The sequence below is a fragment of the Sardina pilchardus genome, chromosome 2 (assembly GCF_963854185.1).
Source record: "Sardina pilchardus chromosome 2, fSarPil1.1, whole genome shotgun sequence".
In the NCBI taxonomy this organism is placed as follows: Eukaryota; Metazoa; Chordata; class Actinopteri; order Clupeiformes; family Clupeidae; genus Sardina; species Sardina pilchardus.
The window spans coordinates 33,486,368-33,509,689 of record NC_084995.1 but is presented as its reverse complement, the minus strand read 5'-3'; the positions used below and the strand labels follow the sequence as shown (position 1 = coordinate 33,509,689).

Here is a 23,322-nt window from a genome sequence, read left to right as displayed (position 1 = left end):
GCGGTGGTGGACGCGTGCCAGTGGCTCGGTGCACTGCCTGCCGCAGGTCCCTGACTACGGGTCTGTTTTTGCGAGAAAGCCCCGACGACAAACAGGGATCCGAGCGAGCCAATGGCTGGCCCCCGCGGGGGGGTGGCGTTTCCACGGGGACGTCTCCTGAGAGGAGCTCGGCCTGAAGGCGGCTGGGGAGAGAGAGGTGTTCACAAACACCTTTGCGCACTTGTGCCTGAGTGACTGCGTCAACAACACGGCAGCAACGGCAGCTGGGACAGCCCACTCAACAACACACACACACACAAGCTGCACATTCTAAAGACATACACAAACGGAGCTCTGCTCCACAAGCTGTTACAACAAACACGTGTCGGCCATACTGGCTCAGGGAGAAGGAAAGTAGAAAAGTGGACCTACATTAGACATATGGACCTATTACTAATGCATAAATTCAACCATAAAGCACGGCTAGATAGATAGACACACACACACACACACACACACACACACACACACACACACACACACACACACACACACACACACACACACACACACACACACACACACACACACACACACACACACACACACACACACACACACACACACGGGTCAGGTCACTGTCATTCAAGAGGACCCCTGAGGGAGGGACACATGCTCGGAAATCTGCCGTCTGCACTCTGAGAAAACATGGAGGAACCCACTCCCACTCCTCTGCTGCTTCCCTTCAACTGGACAAAAAAAATCACAGCCAGAGACACACTCGCTCTGGAGACTAGCATGAAATGGATACTATAGATGACCTTTCACTGGTATACACCAGGCCATCTGATTGTTGCTTGGAGGAAACAAAGCTTCGAAAGGCGAGGCCTGTTAAGCGGCTCACATGTATCTCCACAGGCCCTGTTTATCCAATTAGCCAAATAAGAGAGAAAGGGAGCACCAACCACAGCAAATTATAGTCTCTGCGTGGCAGCCGCAGCCTTCTGCCAGCGGAGTCTTTGTAAAGCAAACATTAAAACTACGGGATAATAATAGCAGCTCAGACGGCAGAGGAGACACTGTTTGTCGTGACACAAAGCCCATTACCTACACAATCTGCAGACTGAGAGAGGGAGAGAGTGAGAGACAAGCGAGAGAGAGAGAGAGAGAGAGAAAGAAATAACGTTAGAGGGAAAGAGAAAAAAAAAAGAAGGCTTCAGTTTCAGCTGCACATCACCTGCTTTTAGACATGCCCTTTAGAAACTAATAACGCGTTCGGAGCAGATCCACACAAAACCACCTCGCACGCCACCGACCTTCTCGCTTTTTTTTAATCTACGGCTGCCTCTGTGTCTGGGGCGAGAGAGCTTTCCAAAGCACTTCCAACTGACGAGTAACTGAGAAGCCGGGGACGTGGAGAAGAAGCGCGGCGCCTCCGGTGTGTCTGGGCCTGCTTGCGGAGAGGTAGACAATCGATGGCTAGTTTACAACGGCAGGCAGAGCCGGCCCGGCCGGCCGACTGGGCAGCAGACAGACAGCTCGGCCGCGGCAGACGAGAGAAAGAGGGCCGTAATACAATCAGCCGTCCCCCTAACCGTATTACACGCAGCGCGAGCAGGGCAAAGACAGGAGACGGGGGGCCACTCCGCAACGTCTCTCATTGACACAGCGTTCAATGGCATCCAAAACCAAGCAGGTTAAAAAGTCAATGGAGCTACGCGGCGGATTGCTCTGCAGATCTTATATTAGTTGGTAATGAGACACAGATCGATGGGGTTTTGGGGGCGGGGGGAGGAGGGGACACTAAGGAGTTAATGGCTGAGAGACGCACAGCATCTCCGCGCCGTAAAAACAAACCTTCAGGGAGGGATGAAATATTCACTAAGGCCATCCTTAAAAATATTCTTGTTTGCCGTAACCCGACCGACCCTGTCAATATAGGGCCGACCCAAACATTTATTTTTTCCCCCCTCTAGTCCGACCGACTTGCCGGTTGCAAATTGCGTTAAGACCGACCGATTTTTTTTTTAATTAGGCCTATTCTTCTTCAAACACCCAATACAAATGCAATACAATAATATTATATTTTCTTTAGTAGGCTACTGTGAATACAAATTGCCTACATACAAACGTAGGCTGCGTTTTCTTCCAAATAAAAACCTGTGGCGTCATATGTTTATGTTTGTCATGCGCTACAGGCTATGCTTCCAGTCTCATTCACTGCGAGTGGTTCGCGCTTGACTGTAGCTGCGGCTGTAGCCAAGAAAATGTTCGTGGTCGACGTCAAAACTTATACTAGTCTGGGCACTATTATCCACCTGAAAACGCATTGAACACTTGAACATTTAGATGACTTGGCACGAAGTTATGTCCAGATATTTTCCCGGACCCATCCCTTCTCCCCATTCGTGTAACGGTGACCGTGTCAACAGACTTAAATGAGACCTTAGGTTTTGGTGGAAGAAACTCAAAAAATTGAGGACGTGCCAGCATTAAGTGTTTTTTTTTTATTGAAACATGTAAGTGACCCGTTAAGGGATCGTTCTACTACAGGCTAGCAAGGACAGCTTCTTCAAGTGGAACTAGCTACTGGTGGAGAAAAGAAAGCAACGTAATGTCTCTGATTTGTAGGTTGCATTCGTAGCGGTGGATGCAAGTAAACCGTATAATCTAGTTAGGCCTACCAGTAAAATCATTGAAATTAACATATTATTTTTTTCATAATATATTTTCATATGATATATTTTTTGTTTACTTCTCTGGCAGTAGGCTACAGCATATTTAAAGCTATAGTCTACATTTTAGTCAAGTCAAGTTTATTTGAATAGCACATGACACATATACACAGAGGTCATTCAATGTGCTTTAGACACAAAGCAAATGGTAACAAATAAAAGCAGAGAAGGGCAATATAGTCAAAGAATAATTCAAAAGGTATCATTATAAAAGCAAGAATTTAAGCAAGAGTGTTTGTGTGTTGTTACAACAAATTGGATCTAGTCATAGGTGTGCAGATAACATACAGTTAATGCACCCTCTATAAAGTATGCTGATTTTTGTTAAGTCACGTTCAGAAATATTACTATATTGCCAAAAGTATTGGGTCACCTGCCTTGACCCCCATATGAACTTCAGTCACATCCTATTCTTAATCCATAGGGCTTAATATGACATTGGTCCACCTTTTGCAGCTATAAGAGCTTCGACTCTTCTGGGAAGGCTTTCCAAGGTTTAAGAGTGTTTATGGGCATTTTTGACCATTCTTTCAGAAGCGCATTTGTGAAGTCACACACTGATGTTGGACGAGGAGACTGGCTCTCAGTCCCCTTTAATTCATCCCAACGGTGTTCTATTGGGTTGAGGTCAGGTGCAGGCCAGTCAAGTTCTTCCACACCAAACTCTGTCATCCATGTCTGTATGGACCTTGCTGGGTGCACGGGTACACAGTCATGCATATACCTTGTGGAAAGCCTTCCTAGAAGAGTTGAAGCTGTTATATCTGCAAAGACTGGACCAACGTCATATTAAACCCTATGGATTAAGAATAGGATGTGACTGAAGTTCATATGGGGGTCAAGGCCGGTGACCCAATACTTTTGGCAAGAGTGTGTCGTGTGTGTGTGTGTGTATGTACATATATATATATAAGATGCAAATGTTTTTAAATTCATACCAACAAAATCGCCGTGACCAAAAATTAACTTTTTTTTTTTACCTTGAATCTTGAAAAAAAAAATATTTGCCTACCTACCGACCGAATTTTTTTTGGGGGGGGCTGTTACTGCAAACAAAAATATTTTTAAGGATGGCCTAAAGGAGGAGCGTTCCCCTGATGAAGCTCCACAGGGGAGGCGGTGAACGTGTCCCTGTCCCCGTGGGGATGTCTGGCCACCCAGGCTGAGGGGCCGTGCGTACGGGCCCACCATCTGTGAGGAGGAGTGGCCCACATCCAGTAGCAGTCAGCTACTACTACTACTACTACTACTATTACAACTACTAGATAACAAAAATATACTAATAACTTATGAGATCCTACTACTACTACTACTACCAAAAGCAGGCAAATCACATGAAAAGAGATTACAGTTTGTTGAAACAACAAAGCAATGGAAAAAAAAACTGCTGAAAAAGCCTATACGACACACACACACACACACACACACACACACACACAATACTTGAGTGCCATACATCAGAAGAAGGCATATGTGCCCGGATAATCTTCTAGCGCTGGCTATGTCAGAGCTAGCTGAATTACATAAGACTAGATTAAAGGCCTGAGTGGATACGGATCTGCCTTCTCCGGCCAATGATTAAAAAAATGGAAAACACACACACACACACACACACACACACACACACACACACGATAGTCATTTCACTAATGATGCATGGAGCACGCCATCATGGGCACAAACCCACTTCACAGTTGTGTCTGTACACAGCAGATCAGGTTCAGAACTGACGGGAAAGCCTATTTATAACCCTCCACAGTGATGTAAACCTCTCACCAGCATCTCTGACCTGCTAGGATGAGAAGGAGCTTGAAATAATTCTAATGTATTATATCAATAATATAATAATAACAATAATGATAATAATAATAATAATAATAATAACAATAACAATAATAACAACAACGATAGAAGAACCGAGCAAGTGAAAAAGGAAACAGCAGTAATGCCCCCTCCTGGGTCTCTCTCAGCCGAGCAAACCTCAGCGCCTGACTAGCCAGAGCCTGCACATTAGGCTGGAAACCAGATCACTCTGCAGAGGAGGAGGCCACCGGGCTGATAGCAGTGCATTAACTCGGACACTGACACTGCAGCACGCAAGATAACACTACACTGACATGCCATGCAAAAAGTCTGGATTAAATTAACCCAACAATCAGTTTCCTATCCTCGTCTAATGCAATAGGTGGTATACATCCTCACAATTAGCCAGGATCTCCAGTTTCACCAAAGTTGAGTTCAGTGCCTCAGAATTCCTAATTCAATAACGCATAAGTAAATAAATAAATTCAAAAGGCACAAACAGTTTTGCTGCTCTGCTGGGCTGGGTCTTGGGCACGCAACGCACGCGGAGCAGAAGACCTGCTGGTCCTACCTGAAGAGCAGCGTGGTGGACAGATGTGCGTTCCTGGCCTTCCTGAGGAGCGACGAGGTGGCCATGTTGAGACCAGCGCGGAGACCGACACCAGGGGAGAGGTCATGACAGAGCAACTATGGAGCGAGCGTCGGCGCAAACCGACGAGCGAATGCCAGAGCGAGAGAGATGGAGATGGAGAGGGGAGGGGAGGGGAGGGTGAGCGTCACTCAGCCCGAGCATCAGCCCTGCCCTGGGAACATCACTGGAGGCAGCGCTGCCTCTCTCTGCTCTTCGCATACAGTCTCGCTGTTACAACCATTATCCACTCACACACATATACACACAGGCTTTTTTTCTGTCTCTTACACACACACACACACACACACACACACACACACACACACAGGAACAAACACGGAGTGCACGTACACTGACAGAAACCCAGAGTGCACAGTGACAGATGTCCACCAAAGCCGGTGTTCAGCGCGTTCTCGCGGTCGTATCCTCGTCCGAATCACAATAGCTGACCCAAGGGTGAGCGGCGGGCAGCCTCCGCTGCCACGTGTGCCCGGCTGAGCAGTCACACTCGCCTGCCCACCCACCCAGCAGCCACGAAACAAACAAACACCACCAAAGACGCCAGAACAGAGGGTCACACAGATGTTTGCACACACACACACACACACACACACACACACACACCAGAACAGAGAGAACAGAGAGTCACACAGATGTTTGCATGCACACACACACACAGGGACTCATCAATAAAAGAGTGGATATGTGCTTAGTTGTGTGTGTGTGTGTGTGTGTGTGTTGTCTTGCAGGCAGGCTGTGAGCCTCGGGTCTATCCACCAGCTACCGCAGCTCCATCCATCCATTAGTGTCTGAGGCGTCAGGAGCGACGGGGGGGAATTACAGCGAGGCACACAATCCCGCCCAGAAAGAGAAAGGAGAGCGAGAGAGGGATTACACCGGCCCTCGGCCCCTGCGTGCAAGATAACAATCCCTAATTCTTCATCTCGGGCCGTGCAGCCTTTCACTGCGTGGCAAGAAAGCCCAGCTGGCTTACAGTAAGGCTATTATCTGTCTCACTCTGTATTAATCTGCCGGTCGGCCGGAAGACTCCCGTCCTCCCTCCCTCCGTCCCTCCCCAACCAAAAGCGTCCTCCGATCTGCTGACGGACGACTTGGGAGGATCGCTCTGTTCACTCCCCCGAAAAATGGACAATTACGAGAGCTTTAGTCGAAACCCACATGAGCGGTGCACAACTGTGCACATTTTTTCAAACAGTGCACATCTTTCATAACAAAAATGTAGCACTTCCACAAGGGGGCGATCAAGAGTCAATCATCAACACGGATGAGACCAAACATCAAACGAGCCAATACAACCAAGCAAAACTAAACCATTTGAACTAGTGTTGTTATCAATCAACTAACATGTGCAAACACTGTCCCTCATGGGAACGACACAAGTAAGTCCCACCTCCACTCCCCGATTCAATTTAGAGTTACCAGTATACCGTGGGACAGAGACACAGAGACCAAATAAAGGTGGGCAGAGGAGAGTCCTACCTGTCGTTGTCTGTGGACCGCAGGGAGGGGAGTCTGAAGCTGGTGTTCCGGTCCAGTTTGGTCTGGCTCTTGGTCCGCTTGATGGATCCTTTGAGGCGCTTGCTGAAGAAGCCCTGGACGAGAAAAGTGACCAAAGAAACAGAGCGACGAGATCATCAGACGGGTCAAACATTAACCAGACGGGCCACTTTGACTGCGTGTCCCACCGGACAGGACTATGTGAAGAATTATCAATAAAAGGCTATGAATCAGCAGTGTCACTCCCGACCCGTTCCCTGAAATGGACTAATTCCTTACCTCCTGTAGTATTTTACCCCAAACACAGACCCAGAGCTAGTGCTATGACCGTTCCGATAATAAAGCGCCTTTGACTGCAGTGGGACATGTTTGTGAGAAAGGGAGTGTAAATTAATTAGTAACTTTGCTTAAGCTATCCCCTACCCTCCTCCACCACACACACACACACACACACACACACACACACACAGACACACACACAAAAACACCCTCAGACGGAGTTATGACTAAGGCATGGCATGTATCAGTGTAGCTCCTGAGTCAGAGGAGAGGCTTATTCACTGCCTCAGTGCACCACTCCATTCACCAGCCGCATTACTCATCACAGAGAAAGAGAGAGAGAGAGAAAGAAAGAGAGAGAGAGAAAGAAAGAGAGAGAGAGCAAGAGAGAGAGAGAGAAGCCTTCAGTCTTCACACTGCCTCAGCACTGGGAATTGAGCAGAGACCCTGAGCGCATCTGAGGGCTTCAGTCTCCTGTCCTCCTCTCCTGTAGTAGCAGAGCCCTGCACTGCTCCGCCCAGAACACACATAGCGCTCATTACCTCGCCGCTGGCTATGCTCAGTTTACATATCCTGGCGGGCTTCGAGGCAAAAGGCTAAGACAACACGGAGGACATTAACGACTGGGGCAGAGCTGCTGCGGCATATATCTGCCTACTTTCCGAAAGTCGCGCTATAAAAGACGGGAGTTAAGGGATAGATCGAGGCTAAGTGCATCTCCACCTCCAATATGGTCATGATATTACACTAGATCAGGCCAGGCCGGCCAAAACATTCATTAGGTTCCGCAAGAAGCACTACATTTCATAAAGTGCAACACTTCATCGGGTCATAATATCATCCTGTAAAATGAGTCGTAACTTCCGAACAGCTTTATAGCAGCGAGATTAAAAGGGCTGGAGGTTGAGCGGAGAGGAGGGGGGGAGGGAGGGATGGAGGTGGAGGTAGAGAGGAATAAGAGCAGCCAGATGATGAACTGTCTATGATGGAGAGATGAGAGAGGAGTGGAGTGGAGAGGAGAAGAGAGGAGAGGAGAGGAGAGGAGAGGAGAGAGAGAGGGAAGGTAATGGGAGAATGTAGACCTTGTCAATGACTCTGAGAGCTTTAAGAGAGAGAGCTGACGGTGAGGATAGGTCAGGATAGGCAGTTGACATTTAGACAGGAGAATTTAACAGAACAAGACAGGCAGACAGATAGACAGATAGACACTGAGGGAGTGTGTGTGTATGTGTGTGTGTGTGTGTGTGTGTGTGTGTGTGTGTGTGTGTGTGTGTGTGAGAGAGAGAGAAAGAAAGAGAGAGAGAGGGAGAGAGACAGAGAGAACAAATGGTGAAGGGCAGAGAAAGCAGGGTATGAGAAGAGTCCACAGAGAGAGGTGCAGATCGGCAGAGGAAGTGTCTGTCAGCTCTTTGTCCTCTTTTCTCATTCACCTTGCCATTATGGCTGAGGGGAATCTGAATCAGCCTGTGCAAGTGCACACACACACACACACACACACACACACACACACACACACACACACACACACAGAGAGAGAACGACACACACACACACACACAGAGAGAGAACAAGACACACACACACACACACACAGGCTACTTTAAGAGGCTTGTATTGAAGCAGCAGGAAGAGAAAAACAGCGTCTGAAGCGCGTGCCCTCCCCCCTCCTCCTCCTCCTCATGACCCCCTCCTGAGCAGGCCCGCTCCGCTCCCTGGGCGGGTGGCGTCAGCAAGAGTGGACAGCAGCCAGCGTCACGGCCTCAGACGGAGGCCAGGCCGGTCACCCCGGGGACCCGGGATGCGGGACCGCACATCACGCTCTCCCCGTTGGCAACCGTCGCTAAGCTACATAACACACTGACTCCCGAGTTGTGGCGAGAGGCGAGGGAACGGCACAGCGGTTAACCACGCGCCGGGAAAAAAAACAAAACACGACGCTTAAGGCTGTCAACATGGGACTGCAAAACAACACGACTCCCTGGCACCGATATTAAGAGCCTTAATGCCGACCACTTGCGATGACAACTACAACTTTTGTCAACTATAATACATACCTTTCCCAAAAAGCCCGAGATATAAATATCAATGGTGGCCTAGTTCTCGAGTCGGTAAAAATATCATCAAAAGAATGAGTGTGCATTTCTCGCTCCTCGGAGGTGGCCGTGCACCTCCTACTGTGCCACTCATTAAGACGGCTGATTATTGGGGCGCACACAGACTGCAGCACTGCAGTCTACGCCAAACTACATAAAGCTCAAGTGTCGAGGACCACTCTTTGGGTGACAGCAAGAATAAACAAGTGATTTTGTTTTTCTTTTTGTTTTTCTCGGTCATGCTAGTATTTCAAATGATTCTACCAACTACAGGTGATAAAAGGGAATCTAACTGGGAGATTTGGTTAAAGAAATAAGTGGCATATACTGTATCATTTAGCTGTATGATGTATACAATGCTGGAACAAGAGTTTACATTCCACTGTCATACTGTCACATGAGTTTTAGGGGCATGGTTTGATTTTAAAGACTGCCATGATTAGATGAACTATGTGCATGACAGTTCCGCACAAACTCAAACAAACAAAGAACACACACACACACACACACACACACACACACACACACACACACACACACACACACACACACACACACACACACACACACACACACACACACACACACACACACACACAGACACACACACACACACACTCTCTGTGTATGCTTGACTCACGGGCACTTTGAAGGGGGAGGAGTTGGGTCCGTCCATGGAGATGTTCTTCTCAGAGCTGCCGAGGCCGGAGATGCTCCTGCGCCGGGGCGAGCGCTCCGCTGACACCTCTACAGGAGAGAGAGAGAGAGAGAGAGAGAGAGAGAGAGAGAGAGAGAGAGAGAGAGAGAGAGAGAGAGAGAGAGAGAGAGAGAGAGAGAGAGAGAGGGAGAGGGAGAGAGAGAGAGAGAGAGGGAGAGAGAGAGAGAGAGGGAGAGAGAGAGAGAGAGAGAGAGAGGGAGAGGGAGAGAGAGAGAGAGAGAGAGAGAGAGAGAGAGGGAGAGGGAGAGAGAGAGAGATGAGAGAGGGAGAGGGAGAGAGATAGGGGGGGATAGGGAGAGGGAGAGAGAGAGACAGAGAGAGGGAGAGGGAAAGAGATGAGAGAGGGAGAGATGAGAGAGAGAGCGAGAGACAGAGAGAGAAACAGAGAGAGAAAGAGAGATGGGGAGAGAGAAAAAAAGACCAGATGCTTGTTACTGAATTCAGGCAAAGAGAGAGAACAATGTCGGGAAAGCAACCGAAGGATGTGCGTCCTGTCAGAGTGTGTGTGTGTGTGTGTGTGTGTGTGGCTGTGGCTGAATAAATAAATGAATGAATGAATAAAGACTTGTCACGGGCTTGCAAGAGAACCCTTGTCCGAGGTTGGGGACACACACGCACGCACGCACGCACACACACACACACACACACACAGAGTGGTGAATGGCTTCCTGCTGGCACCTAGAACAAGCACTCTGTCAAACACACACACAACACACACACACACACACACACGTACACAAACATCAGACACCTCCGGCCAGGAAGCGGTAATCACTACAGGAGCTGTGGGGCAGGGCTAATGAATGGGGTGTCCAGCGAGGACTCTGGCCACCTGAGGGTCCATACATCTCTGCACGCTCTTCCCTCTCCCTCTCCCTCTCCCCCGCCCTCGCTCTGCACTGCTCCAAAATGGACTGGAGAGTGCTATGAAAGCACACCCCCTCCCTGTAAGTCTCTATAATGAGACCAGATAACAATGCTAGAATGACAGGGAGTTCTGGCAGGTCACTTGCAGCACGGCCCCTGAAGAGATACCTTAAAAGTGACCGGTAATGCACGGCTTGATGTTTAGCCCACCTGACACTCGAAACGAAGCAGCAGTCCCCCCCTCACTGCTTTCCCAGGTGAAAATGGAAGCAGCACCACCCTGCATTACTTCACATTCTGCTTTTCTTTTCTCTTGTTGACCAGCATGCTCAGGGTGGGTTATCCATCACAGAATTAAGTGTGTCAAGGACACGGCAGAGTTGCGAGTTACGCCCCCGTGATCCGGTGTCCTCAGGGGTTTACGGCCCTTGCGAAACCACCCGCTCGGCCATGTTGAAATCCAGCACCAGATACTACGCCCCTCCTTGCAGGAGCAGCATGCTACATCTCGCTCCTGTTCCACTGCAAGAAAATAACCCCTTTGTTTGCAACCAGGGCAGCCATGTGGTGATAGCTCGCGGGGGTTAAGTTTTCTTCAGGCAAAAAAAGACAGGCTCCTGGATGCCCTGACAATGGAGTATCAGCTCTCTCCCCGGCTGGAGGACAGCCAAGGCAGGTCATGTGGGACGCTCGGAGGGGGTGGTTCCTGATGCTGGGCTGGCTGCTCCTCAGCCCTACTCCCAACGGCCAGAATTAGCACTAATCAAGCACCAAATGCTGAAAAGTGGCTGGTCGATTTCACACACAGCGTAGTGATCGGTTACTGAGTGGCTGGTGAAATCTAGTCTGTCAGAGGCTGGCAGAGATGCACATTTGAATAAAAAAGTAAATTTCTACCCGTGCCTGCTCGTCCTGTAGGGTCAGGCATGAAGGAGGGGAGCACAGGCCAGAGGCCAGACCCCCTCCACACTGCCCCCTGGGGCAAATGGCTTCCCAATCCCCCTCCTCCTCCATGCTGTCCTTGCTGTCTCTAGACAACAGAAGTGTTGAGCTGCATACTGGACTCACCCATCTGACACGGAGCAGTCGTGTCTGCTCTATCTGACACCAGGCAGAGGCAGAGGTGAGGGGGAGAGAAGCGAGCAACAACTGGAGCACATGGGACTAACCACTGCACACACCCACACACACACTAGTCATGGAGTGATGTACAACCCTCTGTCAGGATTCACACTCTCTCTACCCCCTGCCGCCCCCATTCATTGGCGAGAGGGTGAGAGAGACAGAGAGAGACAGAGAGAGAGATAGAGAGAGAGAGAGAGAAACGATGTGTCTGTCAGCACTATCACAATGGCTACTGTGCAAAAAAGTGCAACATCAAGTTCCCCTCCCCAGACAGAGTCTGCCAATTCTGGCGCCCCACAGCGCACCATGGATTACAGTCTTTGCACAGCTTTTGCCGTCCGTTTTTAAAGGGGGGGGGGGTCTTTTTTTCTCTCTCGGACGGGTGCATTCGCATTCAGTTCACCTCCCATCCTGAACAAAACCCGCCAGTACTGCAGTAATTACAGCCAGGGCTAAGCAGTCCTTGCAGTGCCTATGAAATGTGAGCACCCACAACTATTGCACATACCACAAGAGTATCAGAAAGCCCCCCCATCCCAGTCACACACACACACACACACACACACAAACACGCTAAAAACAGAGTGAGAAACGGGAGCACGCTCACAGCAGTTGATCCAGCCCAAACTACTAGCATAATGGGGTTTTAATGACGCCTGAGCATAATATCGGAAACTGGCATGACTAACCCACTTTATGTAACGGAACACAACCTAATTAAGACAAGAGAGAGTGGGATAGAGTGGAAAGAGTAAATGAGAGAGAGAGAGAGAGAGAGAAAGATGAGAGGAAGCAGTACCTCTGTCACAGCTGTTCCCCATCACCTGCTGGCTATGTGCTCAGGGTCGGCATCCGATTGGCTGGACATTGACCATCATCCTCGTCCAATGAGGTGAGGTGAGCGTTTCCTTTCTAGGTGTCCATCAGTCAGCTAGCGTCCCGTCAAACTAATGGAGTGCGTGCGCCTCGCTCGCGCCTCCTTGGCCCCGGATCTCTGGCATGTCCCTGCTCTTCCCCTCCTGCTACTCCTCCATACCTTGCTGTGGCTAGCGCTCCGTCTCCCTCCACCACGCTCCCATTCACCCCCTCCGAGTGCTTTCCTCCCTCCCTCCCTACCTCTCTCCTTTCTCTTAGTCTCTCTGAGCCTCTCTTCCCCCCCCTCTCTGTCCTGGTCTCTGCCTCTCGCTCGTGCTCGGCAGCAATCCTAACCTTCACTCTCATAAGCCTCTGCCGCTCTCCCCCTCTCTGTCTTTTTGGCAAGCCAGCGGAAGAGATTTTACCGCATTTATTCAATCAATCGCTGTAACCTCACTCCTCTGTTCCTCTCAGCAGAACTGCAAGCACTTCCTTCGCTCCCTCCCTCTCTCTCCCTCTCTCTCTCCTGCTCTCTTTTTTTTCTCCCTCTGCAATCCCTCTCTCTCCTCTCTCTCTCTCCTCTCTCTCCTTCTCTCTCCTGGTGCATCTGCTTGTGTCTGCCTGCTGCAGCCTCACACGTCGGAGCGACAGTGTGAATGTTGGGAAAAATTAAGAGGAACGCGTCGCTTAAAGGCTCATTTACAAAAAAAAAAAAGGAATAAAGTTTCCATTTTTTCTCTCAACGCTCCATCTAGGACACAACTCTGGGGGCTTTCCTCATTACTGCGTGTTGTGTGTGTGTGCGTGTGAGAGCGTGCGTGCTTTGCATGTGTGCAAATGATTGAGAGCTATCGTCTGTGTGTGTCTGCGTGTGTGTCTGCGTGTGTGTGTGTGTTTGTGTCTGCGTGTGTGTGTGTATGTGTGTGAGTGTGTGTGTCTTAAAGAAAAGAGCAGACAAGACATTAGCTGGTGTCAGCCCGTGTGGTGGTGCATAGAGGAACACTGGCCACGCGTGACCTCTGCGTGCGAGGATGCACAGCACGGTCCACACTATTCAGCACATTCCCCCGCCGGCCGCCACAAATCACCAGCTGGCACCGACACCCCGGCAGGTTACAGCCCCACATTTGCTTATTGTTCTAAAACACCGAGGCAACACCGCACAGTGAGTCATCAGAAGCCAATGATGGGAAGCCAGACTCGCCTCCGTCCTAAAAATACGCCTCTGTGATTGATGAAAGGCTGAAATCGGCGCGGCGCTGCAACCGCCTGCCAAACTATATGACCCAGTGACAACACACAGGTTCTTCCTCGCGGTGGGTGTGTGTGTGGGATTTGGGCGAGTTGGAGCGACTGTCTTGCAGGAGCTGCCAAAAGGGGCTTGTTTGTGCGACCTGTTCGGATGTAAGCCCGTGGCTCGACTTCAACAGCAGCCTACAAAAGGTTGCACCACTGAAACAGCAGGCTTTTAGTAGGTCAACCCCCCAACATGAAATAATGGTGTCGCACTCAGCGCGAAAGGTGACCACCCCAAAAAGCTGCAGCAGCAGAGAGGGCACGGCCAACAGTATGAATTAATAACATCTGATTTACAGCCGTGTATGGGCATTTCTGTTGGTGTGCGTTTTCTCCACTTCCCTGACGGAGTCCTGTTCTTCCTCTCACAGGACTGGCGTCTCTCCCTCTCTCTCTCTCTCTCCCCCTCTCTCTGTGTCTGCGTCCTGCCCTTGCACAAGTGAAGGTCAGTGTGTCTCCCTGCCTGTCCCTGGTCGCTGCTGCTGGAGTCATCAGCCAGTCGGGCTGTCTGACCGTGGATGCTCCATTGCAGTAGACAGCATCCGTCCTCCTTCCTTTCACACGCACGAACGCAGACACACACACAACACACACACACACACACACACACACACACACACACACACACACACACACACACACACACACACACACACACACACACACACACACACACACACACACACACACACACACACACACACACACACACACACACACACACACACACACAGAGAGAGAGATACAGCTGGCTTCGAAAATCCACTTAAGGCATTGATTGGACGCAGGCCTTCCTGAGATCAATATCTTGTTAGAGATAGCGGAGGGGTTAAAATGGGTGCGGACGGACAGCGATGGCAGAGATGGCTCTGGGCTGTGATTGGAGGTGATGGCTCAATGGGCCCCTCCCGCTGCGGCCCGGGCTCTCAATGGCTGTGCAAATCACAGCATTTCATCTGCATGCTGCTGAACACACCACTCTCCTCCACACATCTAGACATCTGGAGGGTAGGGACAAGGCGTGAGAGGCTTCTGAATGTCAAGACTAGGGGGGGATGGATAGATAGATGAATGGATGAATAGATAAATAAAGACAGGAAAACGTTTGCACGAATGCCGTGCCATGAGTTGTGTCCGCGTGTGACCGTATTGTCCCCTTTCATAAACTGAAAGCCTGAATGGGAGGACATAACACACTCAAGCAGATATGCATGAGCCTTGCGCCAGATATGAGAGTCGTGTGAACATATAGCTCTCCTCCGGCACTCTCCCTCTCTCTCTGCAATCCCAGATATATCTCTGCCAACCCATCTCTGCAAACCCAGGCTGATATGAATCCTCCTCTCTCCTCCTGCCACTCTCACCCATCTTTCTAATGACACGGATGATATCTGATACCAAACATGGACGCCTGGCATCAATTATTCAGGCCTGCCAGTACACTGGGGTAGTATTGAACTTCGGCCCAACTCAGCGGTCTGGCCTAGCCCTTGCAACACTGGCTTTTGCCCTCCTCCCTCTCCCCTCTATCCATCAACAGCACCTTAAGGAACGGACAGTGAGGAAAACAAATAGAGTGTGAGCCAATGCTGAGCACACAAGGCCACAATATGTGACCTTTGCCTTGAAATTCTCCTTTGTGTGACTTGACGGAACATAAATAGCCGGGGGCAAGTCTAGCTCATACAGGAACAACTAACCAGCACCTCCGACAAACTTATCTCTCTTATCCATAGCGCACGGTGCTGTGTCGGAGCGATGAAGAGATAGGCAAGCTCAGCACGTCTCTTGAGACATGGGTGCCTCAGTCTGGCTGACGGCGGAAAACCGCTGAACCACAGCGGCTCTGGGAATGGGCACGAGGAGGGACTGACTGGGAGAGATGAGAAATGAATAGGGCGCTTTAGACCAAGCAGCCAAAAGGCACTTTTCAATGAAGCCAAATCTCTTAGCACACTACCAAACAACAACGACCAGAGAGTACTTTGTGAAGTAACTTAGCCACACTCTTCTGTTTGTTTCCACTTGAATTGAAGGACTATGATGTCACTAAACAAGCACATGACTGACAACCACACACACACACACACGCGCAGCCACCTACACACTTGCTTCATTGCCATTGATCGCATGCCAACAGTGCCACACCTGTCTGCACACAGGGGCCCACATGAGGTCAAACTACAGGTCTGTTTAAGGGTTGATGCATTCCAAAGCAAACACTACTGAGGCACAAGTTTTCCAAACTCTCTTACGCAAGGACGTTAGCCATTAAACCTATAGAATCCCCAAATCGTCCATTGCTGGGATTGGCTGGGACCCTTGAATTGTTTGTCAAACGATACTCATAAAACGATGGTAAAAATTCAGAGGAGACACTCCGGAAAACTTCAGGAAAAGGGCTTAAGCCGACCTCCTAATGAGTGACAACAGATATGACACAAACAGTTGCTATGGTATGCGCGTGTTCACAATGTCATGACGGCGTTATTGGATACACTGTAATCAGAGAAACTATGATGGGAATTTAAGACAAACCCACAGATCTGGTTTGGCGCCCGGTCTTATTGGGCTGAGTTGTGAACCCAGCCACATGTCTGCCCTACACCTCATGTATTTGTATACATACAGTTAAAGGAGAACTCATGAACATGCCCCCTGAGTGTAGCAGAGTAGCTGCCTGGTAGCTTGAGCTAGACAGAACCGATTGTTTTCTTTCCCTTTCATACAGACAGTACTCTGTGACCTTGAGAAACGGAGATCTATGTGAAAAAAAATCTTAATAATATATTTTAATAACATTTCTGCTTCACAACAGTTTTGCGGCCACAGAAATCCCCTTCACTCACAGGCAAACCTGCATACCTGGACACAAAGAACCGACACGCATGAAATAGGAATGGAAACAATACAACCCTTGCAGGGAATTACAATGCAGTCTATGTGTCTTGAGTGATGTTTGTTTTGACTTCTGCTGTCTGTCTGACAAAAACTATCAATAACACCGTTATTATTAACAATGTCAAATATCGGAAATCAAACACCCACAATCAAACTCTGGGGAAGGATCAGTGGCATTACTATCCCAGATCACATAGGCCTACTTATAATGTATGTTGTACATGTGTAAGGTTCTGGGTTATTTGTTTTGCAAACACTGACATTTTGTTAATCTCTCCCTGTCCTCAAATACTAGTTCCATGTGTTTGTTGATATCATTAATGCATTTGTTAATGTCTTCTCTTGCCTGCTTTGAGAATAATCACTTCCATCACACAAGCATTGTTCTTATGTAACTCACAATTAGAACGTTCATGATGCAGGCCATCCCCACTAGACAGGCCTCAGCTGGGCACTAGGCATAGTATGGCATTTAAGCAATAAGCACGGGCCGACATTTAAATGACAAGCGACTGCTGAGGACAGCTGCTTCTGGGGCGAGTTTGAAACTAAACTGCCACTGATCGACCGTTGAAAAGACAGGGGTGCAGGGAACCGGAAGAATTGATGTATTCTGTCTCATAATGCCTTGAACAAACTGACAGCACTGTATTGTTTGACCGAATTAGCATTTGTAACTGAACAAGACTGTGATACTGTACTAGGGATTTATTGATACTTAATCATTTGAGGGTTTGCATTACTGCCATTTTCTGTGCATGATTTAATTTCAGTAGAGTAATTCAAGGATACTCGTTATAATCTTTAAATTTTAAACGTGTAACTTACAATAGTGAGCTATATTTAACAATGAAGATGGCAAAGCAACAGGTTTCTGGTGTCAAAGAAAGTCTTTCTCCGTATGAGGAACAAATGGCCAAAGTTTGCTTGAACAACAAGGCAAACAAAACACGTGTAGTTGCCGTTTGGCTTGTGAAAACATAAACCATGCTTACCGGAGAAGTCCGTGAATTCTAAATTCCACATTCCGTCACATTGCGTCCACGATGTAAACTATAAATTAAACTCGTTTATAACTCTGAAACTTATCCGTGTTCTCCTTGAGCTCTTCTCTCTGTGTCTCCTACTTCACCCCCAGCCAGGCACTGTGGAATGCAGAAAAGCCTGAGTCCCAGCCAGTCAAACCCACTCCGCTTTCTCTCTTCTATCAGCCCATTGAAACCAATACAATAGCAGTCCTATGTGCGTAACCGCTTTCACAGGACGCGTAGAGCTGTGCTTGAATACCAGCCGGCCACTATGTCATCATGGACCAAAACCATCTGTTACTTTTTACCGATGCGCATAGCCTGATAATGACAACACAATACATACCTACATGTCTCTGTCTAGTGGATATTTCTAGATATAGATATATCTACTTAGCATGACAAAAGCTGACTGAAAAAATTCTAAGCATAGCAAACCTACCTTTCCAACACCCCCTGATTGCTTGGGAAGACGACGCGAAGAAAGACCCCCACAGTTGCAAAGAAAGGCAGCTTTCAGTTACGCAACAGCGTCTTAAATGGCAAGTTTCACCTGTTGAGAACGAGTCTTAGAGCAAATATGTTCAATGGCGTGGAAAGGGAAAAAGGGGGAAACGCATCCGATCCAGGTCCAGGAGAAAATGCAAAGGGCCGTTCTCCTCACGGCCACGGGTGTTTTATTTGCGATTTTACCACATGCCAGTTGGTAATTTTGTGATTAAGTTTTTCACCAATCACCAATACGTTCTGTGAACTACATTTTAGTGCAATTCCACCAATATCAGACCGAGGGCATAATAACACGCTCCAAAGGAATCTGTCGACAACACCAAAGTGGACACCCAACAAACAGGAACTGGCTACATTGTGGAAATGTGGAAATTGTGGAACATTACAGAACTTGCTGCACGGCAGTCAATCTTGTTCATGCATAAAATGCACTAAGCCTCTTTGAAAACGGACACTCTTTCTTGAGAAAATAAGCAAAACTGTTTCGTAGTCTGACTTTAAAAAAAAAATCCTTTTATAATTTGCTCTCAAAGACAGCAGCTCTCCTAAGTACCCGAAGAGCTGTCTAATAACATCAAACCAGCTCGCATAATAGAGTCCTCTGAGAATAACAAGACTGACATTTATTTGGGCAAATAAAATGTAACATTTAGCTGAGAGGATCACTGCAGCCAACAGGAGCGGAAGTATACTATTTATAGATCCAATTCACGATTTCACTATTTGTCCTCAAAATCAAAGGATCACAACTGAAGAAGCAGTCCCAAAAATACTGACTATAACAAAGGACATTCTGTGAACTACCCTTTATGAGAGAAACATTGGATTGGATTATCTTGTCCTGGGAAACCAAGGAGTGTCCCAACATTCCAAGGTGAGGCATTCTTTCTCCATTTATGTATAAAAAGGCATGAAATCCATTACCCCGTGATTGAATTTGTAATGTGGAGAGAGAAGCTCTTAGTTAAGCCCAGTAGGAGCTCTACTGAAGGCAGTGATGATGCCGCTTAATTATTTTTCAGGCTTTTTACATGCTTGTTTATCACAGTAAAAGGGAGTGTTTGGAGTGTCCACTGCCACCCATAGCTCTCATCACCCAGGCTGTGGCAGGCTCTTTGTTACGCAGCAGCACCGTGCATTACCATATAAATAAGCATGCGCACCCCCGGCCCAGGCTCTGGCAGCCCAGATTAGGAGGGTCAGAGGGCTGAATGACTCCCCTCAATCACAGGGGTTTGTCTACGATGCTGGTCATCCCCTCTGCCCTCAATACAGCAGCTTGGGACCTCTGGCCTGTTCCAAGAGCCTCTTTACCCGACCCCTCCCCCCACCTCACACCAACTCATCTCATCTCAAACCTCCCACCTCCCCCCCCACCCCACCCCACACACACTCCCCCCTTTATGGCTCTTGAGACCCCTGCATCTTCATCTGTCAGCGTGCGCACCCCCGCACACACTCCCTCACAATGGCGGCTCTCTGAAGCCGAGCCTATGTTATTACCCCCAGAAGTCAGCGGCAGCTCGCAGAGGGGGACACTGAGCCTGGGAGATGGGTGGCCTGACACAGACCGCCAGTGTTTGCCTTGCATTCTGTCCTGCTGCCCACTCCACAAAGCATGCACAGCCCACCACCACACACACACACACACACACACAGCAGCAACAACTTTATTCTTATGCATGAGAGACAGCAGGAGAGAGAGAGAAGGAGAGAGAGAGAAAGAGAGAGAGAGACAGAGACACTCGAAGGACGGGGTTAAGTACCACTGAGAGTGATTATCACATGGTTATATGAACAGGATAACATGATTATGACAACTCCCTGAGTGTCCCTTTGGCGTTTCCATAAGCCAGCATGGGAAGACAGTGAGGAGCTACATAACAGCGCTGAACAAAATATCAATCTGAAATCCAATCTGAAATCCCAAACAGCCAAACACACTGTTCCAATGTCACCACCATAATTTTGTTGCCAATTTTGGCGTCCGTTCGGCACTGATCAGATTCAAAATGGGAGGATGTGTCCTTGTTGGGGACACCGGGGCCACAAACAGGATGACAAGGACGGCGCTCAGAACAATAGCAGAGCCATCCGCTCCTGTGGGAGAGAGTGCTGCTGCGTGCGTGCGTCGCCTCGCTCTGCCTCCCCACGCCCTCGTACGGCTCCCTCTCCTCGTCTCCACAGAGCTCCTCTCCTCTATAATCTATGTACAGCTGGCAAGGCCCTTTTTTTATATTTCATTTCTTCTCTTCTCTTTTTACCCCCTCCCTGCCCTACGCAATCTGTTGTTTTAGCGCCCTCCTCGTGCAGTCTGTTTCCCAAGGAGCGCGCTCTTAGCAGCACACAACAATAACAATTCCCCCTGCCTTCCAACAGCTATGTGCTATTTTTTTTTTTTGTCTCTAATCCAGATTTCAAGCTAAAACTGTAATTATTGCTTTTGGTGCAGATGGTGCTATAGGAGGAAGGAGGGAGGGAAGAGAGGGTGGCGTGCTCTTTAAGTGTTAATCAGTGATGCCTGAAATGAGTTAAAGCAGCATTTATTACACCGCAGGCTATTCACATTTCAGCTTACCTCGGGAGGACGCCAGGCAGAGAGAGATCTTATGCTGCCTGACAGAATGCTAAGCAGAAGCACCGCAGCACCAGCCGGAGCCTTTAAAAAAGGGGGCATTGCTGATAGACATGTTATGTGGACTTCTGAAAGCACCTGATCTACTGAAAAGCTCAAAAGCCGCTGCCAGGCTATGCTACAGAGTGCTAACTCTACTGGTGTTAACCAGCCTTGCTAACTTTTAACCCCCAGGTCGTGGGCTTGACACCTAAAGCTCACACACACACACTGGTGAATATTTTGAATATTTATGCGTGTCGCCCTGCTACGCCACTTCTGATAAAGGTGGGTGCTAATGAAGAGCTGTTCAATTTATTGGCTGGATACGCCGACAGGAAAGCACTTGGTGTCGGACCTGTGCCAACTGCTGCCTCCGCATCACAGCCCCCCCCGCCCCACACAGACTAGATGCTGGGGTCCAATCTTCTCATCAGTGCACTGTGTGGTCATGATGTCTCTGCAGTGGGGTCCGGCGCGCTTACCTAGCATGGAGGCGCCCTCTGGTGGGTACTCGGGGAACTGTCCCTCGGAGGGCACGCTGACCGTGCGCCGCAGACTCCTGCCCTTGGACGAGGAGGCAGTGGGGCTCTCGTGCACGTCCACCGGCATCTGCTCACAGGGGGGAGAGAGAGAACGGGGTCAAGGCACAGCTGGACAATTAGTACAGCAGCGCTGTCTTGCTTGCAGTGCGTGAGGTTGATTATTTTTGCCACCCACCCAACACGGTTTAAAATAGTGCAGTGACAGTAAAAACAGCCAAGTAAGGTTTTCATTCTATCCAGGTGTCAAAGCCAATCAGCCTGCTGTGTGTGGCACCCCTACATTACGGAGATCCGAACATGAACCACACAAATCCACATCAAGGATCCCCCGGGCAGTTGGACAGAAACACAAAATGAAGCTGGGTCAGCTTCCTGTTGTAGCATAAACACTGTCATCGCCATGGAGAACAATAACAGGGACACGGGGGAAAAGGCCTCTTAGAACTCAGATCCCAGCTCTGGCCCCCTTCCTCCCACTCTTCCTCCCTCTGTTCATCACTAGGATGAGAGGACAGAGGGAGGGATAGAGAAAGAGAGAGAGAGAGAGAGAGGGATAGACAGATGGAATGAGAGAGGGGGGGTAGTGGGGGAAAAGAAGATTAACACCAGCAAGGAAAGGGGGACTGGGGGAGGGGGGGGGGGGCAAGGGGGAATTAAAAAAAAAGTTTCTCACCTCTTCCTCCCTGTTGAGCAGGATAAGCTGGCTGTCTGTCAGGATGCAGTACTTCCTCTCCCAGACGCTGGGCTCGGAGAAGGGCGACTGGCCGCAGGAGAACCGGTGCGTGGGCGGGCCCTTCACGTCTGTGCAGAGGGGACAGAGGAGACACGTCAGCGGGCTGAAGCACGGCGCCACGTCCCACAGGAGGCTCGGAGGGTAGTGGTCCCGCCGCAGCCTCCTGGAGAAACAGCCGCGCCACATTGCACACCTCTGCTGAGATGCTACGCCTATGCCAAGGGGAAACTGGGAGAGAGGATGCCTGGTGAGGACCAGCCTAAGTGACTTCTGGAGGTGCACTGACTTTAATCTCATCTCACCCAAGATTGGGACTTAGAAAAAGGAATGCTGAAAGAATAGCACACATAGGCGTACCTTTCTTTGTAAAAATCCCCTCATCTCAAAAATAGTTCCCTGGAGACACAGAGGGATTGTTGGCTGTTTTGAAGAAGACAGTGGAAATTCAATTACAAACCTCTAACACTAACTTAGTTGCAGACGCCTTGATATGTTTCCCTCATATAGCGTTTTGGACTGTAGGGGGCAGTGTAGAAGCATCTTTCTGTAGGAACACCTTCCTGGGTGGAGGAAATGATTCCCATGCCCGACACGTTACAACCTTGACAAGTATCAACTGCTAATCAAAGAGGTAGTCTATTTGACAGAATATTTATGGCACCTATCAATGTTTTAAGATCTTCTTTGTACCTTGGAAATGAGAATATATTCACACTTCATACATAGCACAGTTACACTGCAAGTTCATCGGTATACTGATGGGAATGATGCCGGCCCTCCACACAAACACACTTCAGCATTCATTTATGTGATTTATCTGGCACAGCTCTGAGGTCAAATGGAGCGAAGCAGAAAGAAAGCTAAGGTCACAGGTGAAGGTCAGAGTTCATGCGCCCTTGTGTCACCCTTGATTAGGAAAAGGGGCCATCATTGACCCCTGAGGAGTCATCAATCTCCCCCTAAGTCTGTGTGGCTGAGTCAGGAGAGAGAGAGAGAGAGAGAGCAGGCCAGTGACGCCACCATCTCAGGGGAATGGGTGGGACCCTTGTCCTGAGTTTGTCTTCTGCCCAGCCGGGAGTGTTTACTCTCCCT

General features: G+C 49.0%; 1 protein-coding gene across 4 annotated transcripts in view; it reads right to left on the bottom strand.

Annotated features, from left to right (window-relative positions):
• rasal2 (RAS protein activator like 2) overlaps window positions 1–23,322 on the bottom strand; it is a 59,723-nt gene that overhangs the window by 10,927 nt on the left and 25,474 nt on the right. For 3 of the 4 annotated variants that reach the window (XM_062527758.1, XM_062527741.1, XM_062527748.1), the window contains exons 2-5: window positions 22,171–22,298; window positions 21,438–21,564; window positions 9,679–9,785; window positions 6,649–6,761 (exon numbers count right to left, since the gene is read on the bottom strand). In XM_062527758.1, the coding sequence (XP_062383742.1) occupies window positions 6,649–6,761; window positions 9,679–9,785; window positions 21,438–21,564; window positions 22,171–22,298 (475 nt within the window). Of the gene's footprint in view, window positions 1–6,648; window positions 6,762–9,678; window positions 9,786–12,547; window positions 12,799–21,437; window positions 21,565–22,170; window positions 22,299–23,322 lie in introns of those variants that run through there. The other variant, XM_062527767.1, reaches the window with a different exon arrangement.